Source organism: Amblyomma mixtum, chromosome 4 (genome assembly GCF_055824585.1).
Source record: "Amblyomma mixtum isolate Tamu chromosome 4, ASM5582458v1, whole genome shotgun sequence".
Lineage (NCBI taxonomy): Eukaryota > Metazoa > Arthropoda > Arachnida > Ixodida > Ixodidae > Amblyomma > Amblyomma mixtum.
In genome coordinates, this window is record NC_143015.1 from 145202041 (window position 1) to 145216737 (window position 14697).

A 14697-nucleotide genomic window follows, 5' to 3' on the forward strand; every position below is an offset into this window, starting at 1 on the left:
AAGGAAAGAAAAAGAAACTAATTGACTTTTATGCATGCATCATCCTACGCTGCCCAGTCACTACCAAGATTCAGTGCACTGTCTTTTTTTATAAAAAAAGAGTACGGAGAACTTTTTTTTTCTGGCTGATAAAGGTACACGTAGGTCCCTATGACGACAAAACGTCTTGGCGTTTCTGATCTGCATCAGACGACGGAGCAGCGAACGCGTCAGTTCCGCCAGCGCGTCCCGTAGGGTTCTCGCCTCTTCTGACGTCACAGCATGCGGAAACCGAAACTAAGCGAAATGCAATGGTCTGATACTCTTCCAAGCACATACTGGGGCTTATCTCGGATTCTGTGTTCCTGAGGGCATGAGCACTGTTCTCGGTGAAAAGAATAGTCTGAACTTGGTGCCTTGCTACTTCAATTGCTTCGGGTATACCTTTCCTGTGGTATAGTAGGGGAAGGCGGTCACCTACGCCCAGCTAGGCTTCCTACTACGCACCAATGGGCGTGAGGCACTGACCTGAGCGTCCCCCAATGCCACGGCGCGGTTTATGCGGTCCATGGCGTCCTCCCGGACTGCCTCGCCATCCTCCAGCACGTTCACCCCATGCACGATCCCCTGGATCTCCGTGTGCGTGAGGAAGGCGCCGGCGGCGTCCGAGCGGTTCTTCTCCGCGAGCGCCTCCCGAAGCGCGCTCTCGTAGCGTTCGCGACACAGGGGCCGCACGTCGGCGATGTGCGCGTGCTGGTCGGAGAGGCACGCGGTGACGTCGAAGGCGCCGCCCGCCTTCAGGGCGAAGTTCACCTCGGCTATGGCGTTGAGGATGCGGACGCCCCCGATGAGTTCGTCGTGGCTCAGGTTGTGGCCCGCCTCGTGTCTGATGAAGGAGAACTCCTTGTGGTACAGCGAGGCCGCCAGCGGGTAGACTCGGGGTAGCCGGGCCGAGGGGTCTCGGAGTGCCTCGAGGGTGTCGTCGGGGCGACCGCAGTCCAGGCACATGTTGATGGACTCGATGGCGGCTTCCAGCTGGGACTCCTCTTCGACCTTCTCGTTTGCCAGCAGCACAGCCACCTGCAAGTCGCTCCTGGACAGGGTGAAGGCGCTGTTGGAGGCGCAGGCGTCCTCCTTGATCTTGGTCAGGACCTGTTTGTAGATGCAAGGCGCGCAGAAGCGGCCACTCCTATGTGTCACGAATGCTTGTTGATACACTAACAGTCTTCCGCAGCACTGCGGACAAGAGTGCAAGGCAGCGGCTTCCACAAGCGTACTGTTATTACGTGCTCACCAGCCGAGCACACATCTCTGGAGTGAGGCACGTAGCTGATACTGCTGCTTCATTTTTAGTGAGAACGCGCAACTTCACTAGGAATCATGAAAAACCCGATGGGTCTCTGACCTTTGACCCTTGAGATGAAATGGCTTGGATACGGTGCGGCTAGGGGAAGGTCACGAGGTACGAAAGTTTAGAAGATATTGTCTTGGAAGACAATGTAAGGCAGCGTCTAGGCAATAGTCAAGCTAATTCGAAACCAAGTGCTTTCACACGCCATACTCTGTTTAAGTAGAACGTGTTGTCGGGCTAGTTGGTTTAATACTTCAGACATGGCAGTTGCGCGACACACACACACACACACACACACACACACACACACACACACACACACACACACACACACACACACACACACACACACACACACACACACACACACACACACACACACACACACACACACACACACACACACACACACACACACACACACACACACACACACACACACACACACACACACACACACACACACACACACACACACACACACACACACACACACACACACACACACACACACACACACACACACACACACACACACACACACACACACACACACACACACACACACACACACACACACACACACACACACACACACACACACACACACACACACACACACACACACACACACACACACACACACACACACACACACACACACACACACACACACACACACACACACACACACACACACACACACACACACACACACACACACACACACACACACACACACACACACACACACACACACACACACACACACACACACACACACACACACACACACACACACACACACACACACACACACACACACACACACACACACACACACACACACACACACACACACACACACACACACACACACACACACACACACACACACACACACACACACACACACACACACACACACACACACACACACACACACACACACACACACACACACACACACACACACACACACACACACACACACACACACACACACACACACACACACACACACACACACACACACACACACACACACACACACACACACACACACACACACACACACACACACACACACACACACACACACACACACACACACACACACACACACACACACACACACACACACACACACACACACACACACACACACACACACACACACACACACACACACACACACACACACACACACACAAAAGACAGATTACGGGACGAGCGCAAACTTACAACTGATTTTATTCAAAATACAATTAAGGCACATATTTAAAGGAAGAAAATAGAATGCACTTTGAGCATGCGCATCGAAATTATACATCATGTGGCAATCAGTAGCATACCAAGGTCTGAGCTTACATCGTCTTATCGAGAAAGGCTACCTCACTATTGTACAGTGCAACCGAAGAATCACTGATACATGCTTGTCCTCTTTTCTTTATGAAATACGCTTCCATCACTTAACGTGCAATTGAATCTCGACTTTTGCCCAGAACTCTGACCTCATTAAGCCGTGGCCGACAGTGACTGCAGGACAGGCAATGCTTTGCCAAATTTGATCCCTCCCCCGTTGTCAGCGATAACCCTTATTCCCGTGCGCGATCGTTCAAGCAGCGTCCAGTCTGGCCTACGTACGTTTTTCCACAAGTCAGTGGTATTTCGTAGACAACTCCGACGGCGCATTCTGCAAAGGGCCTAGCGTGCTTCTTGGCCCTTTGCAGAATGCGCCGTCGGATTTGTCTACGAAATACCACTGACTTGTGGAAAAACGTACGTAGGCCAGACTGGACGCTGCTTGAACGATCGTGCACGGGAACATGGGTTATCGCTAACAACGGGGGAGAGATCAAATTTGGCAAAGCACTGCCTGTCCTGCAGTCACTGTCGGCCACGGCTTAATGAGGTCAGAGTTCTGGGCAAAAGTCGAGATTCAATTGCACGTGAAGTGATGGAAGCGTATTTCATAAAGAAAAGAGGACAAGCATGTATCAGTGATTCTTCGGTTGCACTGTACAATAGTGAGGTAGCCTTTCTCGATAAGACGATGTAAGTTCAGACCTTGGTATGCTTCTGATTGCCACATGATGTATAATTTCGATGCGCATGCTCAAAGTGCATTCTATTTTCTTCCTTTAAATATGTGCCTTGTATTTTGAATAAAATCAGTTGTAAGTTTGCGCTCGTCCCGTAACCTGTCTTGTGTGTGTGTGTTTCGCGCAACTGCCATGTCTGAAATACTCTGTTTAACGGCGTTAAAGCTATTTTTGTTAAAGCCCAAACAAATAAAAGTATAACCATAGAACGTTGTGCCCGAGTAGATTTTTCAGAAACATAACATGCGTTTGATCCCCTATCCGAGTCAATTTCATGCTGGTGGCTTGGGATTGAATATTATTGCCAGCCATACAAAGTGGCGTCCTACACACATTGGAGAAGCAACGCCTATAACAAGACAATGGTACAGACCTGGAAGTAGGCTGGCACGTTCTCCGGCACGATGTCGTGGACGCCCAGGTCTTTCCTCAGGATCAGCAGCTCGCCGAAGAGGTTCACATCGTCGTCCTCCATGGCGGCCTCTATCTGGCCTAGCAGCACATTGACGTTGGTCTCCAGAAGGTAGCCCTGCACCTCGGCCAGGCTGAGCAACCGGTCGTACATGTCCTCGTCCTCGTGGACCTCCTCGCCGGTACCTTCGAGGCGCCTCATGGCACGTTGCTTCAGCTTCGACGCCTTGGCGCGCTCCAGAACTTCCCGGTACCTGAGCCAGAGGGCGAGTTCGTCTCGCAGTTGTTAAAGGGCCCATGAAACGGTTTTGAAATCAAGCAAAATGCGAACTTTATGTAGAGTAAATGTCATTGGGTGTTCATTTAGCGTGCGAGTCTTCAAAAGCGAGTCGGTATTTACACTCTTGTAAACAATTTTCATTTTTGCGTCTCGTTCCTACGTCAGGTGCAAGTCTCTCGCGCAAATGGTTGCATGCGACGTCATGCGACTCCCGGCCATCCCTTGAACAGGCCACTGCGTCTGTATACCTGGCGACGTTCTCGTGGCGGACGCCCCTGAGCTGGGCGGCGGGCGCTGACAGCGCATCGAAGAGCAAGTCCACCTCGCCCCGATCGATGGCTGTGTTGATGGCGATGACGGCCGCCGAGTCGGCGCTCGTCTCTTTGGCCAGTATGCCGTCGATGAGGCTGAACTCCGGCATGGGCACCTCGGCGTTCAGCAACAGGCTGCGCCGCACCTGTTCAATGCAGAACGCTCGAGTTTCACCACCACACCGCCAGGGTGCGCATGGGAAAAACGGAACAGCAGCACGGGGCGCACAGATGCGATGTGTGAGGGATGCACTCAGTTGTCATCGAAACTACCTTGGACGTCCCATGGACGTCCGCAAGACATTCTAGAGAGTTTTTGTGCTCATTGGGTAGTCGCCATGCGATCATCAAAGAGGATGTCCACTGCCAGGAAAGAAACATTTACCACCAGTCTCCAGTGAACCGTATCCTGTGCCAACGGCGGTCATTTTTTTTGACGCCGCATTGAAAATTCGGAAGCCCCTCCCCCCCATTTTCACTTCTGAGTTGGAAGATCGGTGAATGCAGTTTACAGGCACAGAAGGCTCATTTCAAGATGAAGTGCAGAAGCTGAATGGCCGTAAAAGAGAACTGCGCTGTGTTTGGTTTATTGGGGTTTAACGTCCCCAAGGAACTAAGGCTATGAGGGACGCCATAGTGAAGGGCTCCGGAAATTTCGACCACCTGGGGTTCTTTAACGTGTACTGACATCGCACAGTAGACGGGCCTCTAGAATTTCCCCTCCATCGAAATTCGACCGCCGCGGCCGGGATCGAACCGGCGTCTTTCGAATCAGCAGCCGAGCGCCATAACCACTGAGCCACCGCGGCGGCCCTCCCGACTTAAGAATAGTAGTCATCGCCTAGACGAGGACGCAGCCATGGAGGCACTGTGGTGACGGTCTGCCCGGGGCGAATTCTGAAGAGAGTAGGCCATACTGCCTCCGCCTTAAAACGTTAGACTGCATATGTTTACACCATGGTGCAGCAGATGTCAGGCATTGCAGTGATTACTCAGTAACGTCCATACAGTAGTAACCACACAGCTACAAAGGAAGGTACAGCCTTCCTAACGTTTTCAGGCGCTATTTACTATTATCAAGTCGGTATCTTTGCATAAATATTCTCGCCACAGTTGATCACGCGCTAAATATTTCATGCCGTGTTTTCCAGCGCAAGCAATAGCCTAACTGCACAAACGGCGAAAATGGCTTATCTAGATTTCCCTCCACAACTTCGTTACCTGGGAATGGCCACTATCCAGTGTCATCCGCTCGTTGCATTGTACGGCATGCAGAACGAACGCGCAATGGTGTGCCGCGGTTACGTCTTACGATTCTTGATAAAACGGCTCGCGCGGGCGTTATCTTGCTCGCCCAGGCAGTCTGCCACCGCGGAAGCGAAGAGCGGCATCTTGAAATTCTCTGCCGAAAAAGCCATGTGCGACGGAAATGCGGCGAATAGGCCAACATGTTAGGGAGGGCGCACGGCGCAGGTCCCTGCAAAAGACGCGTGTCCTGAGCGCTGACAGTTCTGTGACCATTCCCGCGTGGTCTCTCCACTTTTGCTCGTGTCTGTACGTGACCGTGCGTCTCCCCTAGCCAGACAAACACACTCTCTGGCATCAAAGTTCGCCTGGTTACGGAGTACTAGAATATTCACTATACCCTGGTGGCGCTAATTCGCACCACGAATGTAAACGTTAGGCGAATGTTACGCGACCTAGCTTGCCCGCCTTGGTTGCATCTCCAGGGGGTGTGGCTCTGTGGCTATCTGAGCCACCATATGTATCGCTCACAACGCCGACACTGGATTTTCTGCGTAACGGGCTGCGGTTTACCACTTTTTTTAAATCCTTGGTTCAAGTTACGTGAAATACCGTGTATATGGCCTATGGACCATGGACATTCTCTAGAAGCTGTCATCTGCGATGCCAATGGCCTAGGTTGGCCCCGGAGCTGGTACACTTACGTGGGGCGTACAGTGGGGTGCATTTGCCGCCTTATTCGCAAAGTATGCAAACGAGAAGCACAAAAGTTTTTTACTACGACTAACATGCAGTCCAACAACGCGTTCGCAATCATTTTGCGCCAGTATCATATCGCATCCCGCACATTACTCCGTATGTTTGTCAATTAAGTTGCTTTAACCAACATGAAGACACAAAGAGAGGGTATGATTATCCTTAAAGTTGCACCGAGAGCAACGTAGTATGTATACCAAACATGAACTAGCCCCCCAACAAGGTCGTACCTGTTCCACCTCCTCGTCGGAGAAGCGCAGCTTGCCCATCAGGTCCTCGATCCTGGGCGCCTTGCCCAACTTGAAGAGGTACAGGCTGAGGGCGTGCAGGCAGTAGATGACCTTGGGCAGGTTCTTCTTCTCGTACAGGTCGAACGGGTCCGGGAAGAAGTGCTCGGGAAAGCCTATGGTGCGCATCGCGTTCAGCCAGTGGTTGATGTTGTCCGTGTGGCGGAAACACAGGCCGCGTTCCCGGTGCACGCTCTGGTCCGCGTCGTAGATCTTCCGCAGCGGCACCTCGTCGGGCGCGAAGAAGTGCGACAGGCGCGCCAGGTAGACGCCGTTCCGCAACGACTCTTCGAGGCTGGTGGCCGCGGGCAGCTCTTCCTCGATGCACGACGAGAGCCACAGGCGCGTCTCTTCCAGGTGACACAGGTAGAGGTAGGCCATGCGCCGTTGTCGTTTCTCGTCCATCTCGTCCGAAGAAGGACGCGGCTCTTCGTCGCTGTCCTCAGACATGGTCGTCTCCGATCACGCAACTACACCGCTTACTTAGTCACGCCCACTCCCGAATCCCTCGATCACCTCGTGTTTTCACGTCAGCGAGTTGGTCCGACACGGCGAACCATGCTTGAAGGACGTGGCTGAAGCCGAAGGCTGTCCTGGACGCGGCGGCGAGTCAGCGGTAGGCGTCGCCCGGTTTTGAATTTGGTGGCTGGCCGGAAGGGCCGGGAAACTGCATGCGTGGGTGGCGGCCGGCGCACTGTTTTGATATCTGGCTCGGTACGTCTTCTTTATCTTGGCGGCGGGCGCTGGACTGGCCTTTCATTGGACAGTGACAGACCACGTGACGAGAGGCGCCAGGTTTCTGATAGCGAACTGGGACCATGATGGTGATAGTGATGGTGATGGTGATGGTGATGGTGATAGATCGTGTTTTATCGCTTCAACTCTTACTGGTGCCTATCATACTACACGAACCGCTGCTCTTCATGTTCTTGCAAACGTTCTTCCTCTGCCTATCTATCTGGACCAGTTATGCGCAGATTTATGCTTTTCACGTTACGTCAATCCGTAGTGTACGGCAATACTTTTTATGATCCCTCTCACATTCAACCTTTATTTGATCCCTGGTCAGACCATCCCTCATTAAAATTAAAATTTTCTTTTGTTCAACTTAGTTCTCAAGAAGCTGTATTCTTTTCTTGTCAACGTGCCATGCATATTTACACTGATGGGTCTTTCACTCCTCGCTCAGCTGGTGCAGCATTTGTTGTTCTTAGCTCTACACAAAATATTGTCCATGTACATCGTCTGTCTTTAGAACCACCCTCTAGCGCCTATGCCGCTGAGCTTGTAGCCTTTCATTCTGCTGTTGTTTATGCTATTCACAACCCTCCCTCTACGCTTGTTCATTTTTACACTGATTCTCTATCTCTGCTTTCTGCGCTGTCTTCGTTACTTCTTACAATCCGACTATTATTGCAATTAAGAAAGATCTCTGTCGTTTGTCTTCTTTAGCCCCATTTCTTTTATTTCATATCCGGGGTCATTCTGGAATTTTTGGAAACAAGTTAGCCGACCAAGCTGCTGGTAGTGCCGGCCAGTTTGGAAGTTTACATATTTCTACCCTTTCACGCCGTTGCGTTCGTTCCCGTTTGCATCATTCTTCACTTCTTTTATGGAGCATATTTTCGCGCGAGAATAATGGTGGCACTGAACTATTCAACTGGATCCCTGATACACTTAACATTCCCCTTATTCGTCTACCCAGGAATCCTCTAATAACTTTACTTACTGGGCATGGTAGATTTCCGTTCTATTTTAAAAGATTTGGCCTGTCTCCGTCTTCAACTTGTTCCTGTGGATTGTTATGTGAAAATATCCGTCATTACTTCCGGGACTGTTCCGTTACTGCTTCTTTAGTTTCTCGTTTAAAATCTCTTTGCTCATCGGACATCACACCATGCATCTGTTTACCCCTCCCTTCTCCGAAACTCTGCTGCTTGTGCTCTTCTCCTTCAAATGGTTCACCTCATAAGTAGTACAATTCCAAATTATTCACGCTGATTTCTCTCTTTCCTCTAATCTCTCTTCCCCAAGCTTTGCACAGCGGAGCGCCCCGTGCTCCTTTATTGAGCATAGGTGGCTTTGTCGTGGCGTGACTGTGACTGCGTCCTTGACTGTGTGACTGCGACTCTGTCTTGATGTCTTGACTGCGTGACTGTGACTGTGTCCTTGACTGAGTGACTGTGACTTCGGTTTTTTTCTTTTGTATTGACTATGTTTTTATTTTTCTGATTTTTATTTTGTGGCCGGCGCTCAGTGCTTTCTTTGACTGTTACGGTGACAATGACTTTGCAGTGACTTGGGTTTTCTCTTTTTATTTATTACTATTTTATTTTTATTTATTCCGCGGACTGCACGCTGTGCTTTGGCTATCTGCCTGCGTCTAACTTATTATGACGAGACTTTTGTTTTCTTTTTATGAGTTTTTTAATGCTGTTTTTCGCTTAATTTTTTTTCTTCTTTGGAACATTTAGTTATTTTTCATTTATTTTGAATTGGCGTTAAGCCTGGCAAAGCACTGCTGGTCCAGGCATCCTCTCTCTTTCTTTTATGTTTTTTTACCTCTTTTTTGAGAGGACCAATATAAGGGTAAAAAGGGTGATAGTATACAGTATTGTGATTCTTTATCGTAAAGACTTAAAAAATTTTCTCGCCTCAACCGCTGCCTCGTTTACGCTGAAACTGCGTGCAGAACTATAGGTATTGCGACAACTTTTGTCTCGTATAAAGTTTGTCAACAGTATAGTGAACTAGAATACTTGTCAACAGTACTTACTTCGTTCAGCCGCGCATGATGCGAACCCATAATCATGTGCCCCGAAATTGAGAAACCAAAAATCGCAAACTCCGATTTTTCCCGGAAGAACGTTCGTGGCGCCACCTGTTGTTTGCATACAAAAGCATCACAACGCGAAAGGCGCTGAGGTCAGCATTACAATCTGCGACTGTCCATTGATGGCGCCACTGCCGCCCTTCGCGGCAATCCGGCGCTGACGGCTTTCACTTCGTCCATCTCGGCGCAGACAATTACAGAGTTAGAGTTGCATCATTTCTGGCTGAATCAAGTAAATATCATTGTAAAACTTGCTACGAGATAAAAGTGGCCACAATACACGTAGCTCCGCGCTCAGTTTTACCTCAAGCAAGCCAGCGGTTGAGGCGAGAAAATTTTTTGAAGTCTTCTCGATATAGATGCACAATACTGTACAGTGTGATGCGCATAAATGCGCAGCGCCCATCATGAATGGCGGCGCCGCGCGGCTGACAGCGCGTGAGGAAAAAGCCCAATGAAGGACGACTGAATGAGAGCGGCAGATGGTAGGAGTCCAATTAAAAACTTGCAAAATTGCGGGAAGGCTGACTTGAAAGGTTTTTTCTTCTGCAAAAAACTTGTTCACAGACTGAGTTTGCAACCCCCTCCCCCCAACCCGCACACAAAAATGGAAGGTGCGAGCACGGGTGCGAGGAACGAGCCGCCCTCCATTTCAATCCCCGAGAAAGTCGCAAGAATAGGCCATATTTTTCTTCATTGGCGATAAGCTGTATGTACACATATACACAGGTGCTCTTAAGGGACAGGCGCCCATTTGGACAACTGCCCTCTGCGCACGATCTCAGAAGGTGGCAACCACATTGTCCAATGTGATGGTGCTCCAAGCTCTCGAAAAGGTCTTATGTGAACAAGAGTTTTTGTAGAGGAAAAAATCATTGCAGGCAAGCTTAGAGAATTTTGCAAGTTGTTAACTGGCACCCTGCAGAAAGACCACAGTCAGATGAAGGACCTCGCGGCCATAAGTCTTCCCTGCGCGTCAGCGCGCCAATTCTTGGTGCACTAGAGTAAGCCTTGGGATACTGGCCACAGTTAGAGTATTAGTGCCCCGGCCACATTTAAATTGTTCAACGGCAAGAGCGAATCACCAACTGCAAACGTGGCAGCACGCTCAGTCTGTGCAGGGCATGCATGGTTCCCCCCACACCATACCCTGGCATGCACTATCAGCAGCAAAATTTTTTCTGGTCTAGTGTTCGATTTAAAAAAAGAAAATTATTGCTCTGTCTCACGATCCCGTCATGGGACACTGTTAGCAGCAGATATAGCATGCACTGTCCGCATGACGAGACTATGCCGAAATAATTTTTTCCCTCACATTTGCAACCCATAAAGTTTTGCTACGAATAGCATATGCAAATGCCTCCTCACCACCCCTCCCTTTCAAACCTTAGTTTCACATCAAATCAATATAACCCTCCTCCTCTTCCCCAAAATTTCAATCCAACATTCGGCAGTTCTTGCTCGGGCTCGGTGCTAAAACATTTGTCTTACATGGTCGACTGCGAGACTATTGCACACGTTCAGTAACGGCACACCCATACCAGAAGCAGTGCACTAGTTTGTCCGGGATCCAGGTGTTCATCGAAATTTAAATATTCTGCAATACCATTTAAATATTCTGCAATACCATTGGGGAAGAGATGGTTTGGCTTGGTTTATGGGGTTTAACGTCCCAAAGCGACTCAGGCTATGAGGGACGCCGTAGTGGAGGGCTCCAGAAATTTCGACCACCTGGTGGGGTTTTTTATGGGGTAGATTAGGTATGACGTTCCAGGTGAGAGTAAAGCCTGCGCAGTGCTTATGACAACACTAAGTGTGGCAACAAACTTGTACAACGTAACTTGCAACTTGATCAGTGTTTATTTACACACAATGCTGGTAACCAGGATAACGCACACGAAAAATAAAACGGCATCCTAGTTGTTTCACTTCCGCATCCAGCATGCAGAGCAGTGCGGAGATTACACAGGCTAGGCAAAGCCATGTAAGAAAGAGAAAAACTGGTTATCAAAGGTCGCGCGCAGTATCTCTGAAACATACCAGTCCGGAAATGTACACATCTCTCAGTCGTTCAACACAGATGCGCCAAATGACAACCAATGCTCCTCACCCTTATCGGTGCCAAGCTGATAACCAGACAACCACCAGTCGATGTGCAGCTACTGCACCGAGGATGACCAATTATGCGTAAAGCAAGGAAACAATCATTTTGTACAGATGCTGTGCAATGCATGGTGGACTGAAGTGAGCTGAACGCCGGTCACTTCTGCCCATAGAGTTTCTTACTATTACCTAGAGGGAAAGCTGGCAGCCCGTCTACGGGAGTTTGCATGGCGACCCCTCGAGACCACTTCAGCCACCATGGGCGCCCAAAGCATCATGGGGCGGTGAGCTACTTGTTGCGGAACTGCAACTTTTTGCCAAAAAATAATCAAGAAATAAAGCTGTTTGATAACTACAAATGTCCTAACATTCAATATCTTGTCTAATGATCGCAACAAATGAGCAGAAAAGCATATAAGTGCAAAGTTTGCCCAAAATTAGAGACGACTCGCTCTCCTATTGGCCAAGTAATGAACACTATAAAAACTAATATTTCGTTATTAACAGGCGCACTTTTAAAAGTAAATATGTTTTCAAAAAAAATATTGTTGCTTAAACATTATAAGAGGTTTTTAATGGCATTTCAGAAAAGTGAAACCTTTCATTGGCGTCGTGTGTCGTCGCGTTTTCACTACTATGGGTTTTGCACACTGCGTTCACGCCAAAGTCGTCTGCGCACACACGAACAGCGTTTTCGGAATGAAACATCTTAGTAGTGCCACTTCATGTTTTCGAAAAACTACGACTGTTCTGCAACAGGTAGCTCACCGCCCCATGATGCTTTGAGCGTCCATGGTGGCTGAAGTGCAGCGCCGCCAGCTTTCCCTCTAGGTAAGAAACTCTATGCTTCTGCCACAGTCTTTTGGTGGTGGTACAAGGAGTAACCGCAGCTGCTCGTGGGCTACGAGGGAGGCCGTAGTGCAGGGTTCCGGATTAGTTTAAAGGGGCTCTGAAACACCTTCCGAGCAAAGCACATTAACTCGCTCAAACACTGCATTGTGTTGTCATGAAAACCTGGGCCAAATAATACACTTCTACACGCAGCAGAGAACCCACATCATGGGCAAAAGTTGGCGAGCCCTTCCCGGAGACTTATTCATGTTTGCACCACCCTCCGTCGCCTGCACCTGCATATACAAGTTGGGAGGAGGCTATTGGTTAGATTCTTTCAGACGTCGGGCAGCTACCATGGCCGCGGCCAATATGCCCGATAGCTCCAGCAGGTCAGTAAGTTCCTCCCCTGGAGTTGAGTAGAGGGAAAGGTGTGAAGACGCCGAAATTCAAATTTTGAGTAGAGATAACTCAGCTTCTACAAAGCACATCAAAAAAATTCTTGCTGGACAATATTCGTTAAGCAGTATGCTTTAACATCGTAGGCATACAGCAACTTGATTAGAACCCTTTTCAGACCCTTTCGAATTGCCTGGGATTGTTTCATGAGCACCTACACCAGACAGCACATGGTCGTGTTAGCATTTTGCTTCCACCTAATTGTGGCCGAAGTGACCTTGGGATCGCCAGCCGAACACCAAAACCACTGAGCAACCGTACAAGGTAACAAGGGTCATCCGAATCACTGCTTCAATCTAGGTGTGTTGCATAACTGTAACACATACGGTATGCACTACTTGAGATGTTCTCTGTGCAAGACAAGTCAGACATACCATCGATGAAAGCCAAGCTCCTTTCCGAATTGGCAAGAACTTTCACAATTCCAAAACCCACACGAGGGCAGCACTGAGCAGAGTGAAGCTGCTGCTCGACTAATGAGAGTTCAGAAAAAGTTGCGAGCACAAGCTACTTGTACTGCAAGGCAAGGCCCTTTCACTGAAGAACACATTCTCACTTCTTTTGCCTCGGAAGAGATTCATAAGCACTTTGAATTCCTACGACCAGAACACATTGTCATGAAGCTGCTCCAAAGATTCACCACACTCACAGCAGATCAGAGTTCACATCGTGCTAATTGAACGGAGTCAATTCTGGTCATGAAAACACATGTAGGGAAACTGCCAGTCTTAAAAGGACATTGAGGACTATTCTATACAATCGTGTTTCTGAAAAAGAATTCATTCACAGACTATTTCTGGCTATGTTGGCGTTTGACTGACAGCAAAAGGGCGCATTCACCGCAGAGAAAATTAGATCTTGCCAGTCGATTCAAACTCGTGACATCTTTACCGAAAAGGACGGGTTGACACCAATTTGAAGCGAATCGTGGCGTAGCGTAGCCTCCAGGTTCTGCACCAAAAAATCGGTCGACGCACGCATTTTAATTATTAAATCGGCAGTGACAGCGACACCACAACTTTTTTATCTTTTCTAGATCATAAAACCTCCGTTTTCAGTTAGAGTGGTCTCTCTTTTGATAAGAACACTGAACTATGTCGCCACGGGCTAACTTGTGTCTCCAGTGTGCCCGCACCAAGTGCACAGCTCTAAAAGGTGAATAAGTCGTGCTTGGATCCACCCTACCGGTTCTGACCTTATTTTTGCACAGAAAACAGCTCATTGGTGTCCATCTCCAATACCATCTGTACCATCTCCAATAGTGTCCACCCTGTACCGAACCAAAGGGAAAAGCTGAGGTGTCTCGACCTGCATCACAGCAGCAAATGCTTGTGCAACATGAAAAACTCGCTCCTGCATTGTCTGCGTCTTCTTATATTTCTCTCCCAATGTGTGTTGACATAAAGCGGCTTTTTTAATGCAGCAAATGACTGGTAAAATGTGCATGTAAACACTCCTGAGACTGCATGCCGGCTGGTGGTGCTACATGTTGAGCTCAGAGCCTCAAGCTGATGAGAGGGCTGTTAGCTGATACTTCACCCCGCATAAAGAACTGACCCCACTGCTGGTATAATATGCAATGTTCTACATCACAACAGTGTTACTTGCAGCTGCAAGACCATTATTGGTAACAGTGTGCCGGCATTCCTCGCATCAGTCAAAGGCTTCAACCTGGTGACTACAGTGCAACGCTTTCACAAAGTGTGGCGATCGATAACAGTGCAGCTGAGCCCATGGTGATAAGAA

At 48.9% G+C, this 14697-nt stretch overlaps 1 protein-coding gene across 1 annotated transcript in view; it reads right to left on the reverse strand.

Moving 5' to 3' along the window:
* The window catches only part of LOC149348633 (ras GTPase-activating-like protein IQGAP1), a 31515-nt gene extending 24042 nt beyond the window's left edge, over nucleotides 1-7473 (reverse strand). Inside the window, exons 1-4 of the mRNA XM_089588231.1 lie at nucleotides 6669-7473; nucleotides 4375-4583; nucleotides 3809-4100; nucleotides 508-1131 (exon numbers count right to left, since the gene is read on the reverse strand). Of these exons, the coding sequence (XP_089444357.1) occupies nucleotides 508-1131; nucleotides 3809-4100; nucleotides 4375-4583; nucleotides 6669-7175 (1632 nt within the window). The 5' untranslated portion in view covers nucleotides 7176-7473. The remainder of the gene's footprint in view (nucleotides 1-507; nucleotides 1132-3808; nucleotides 4101-4374; nucleotides 4584-6668) is intronic.
* Between the last annotated feature and the right edge of the window lie 7224 nt (nucleotides 7474-14697).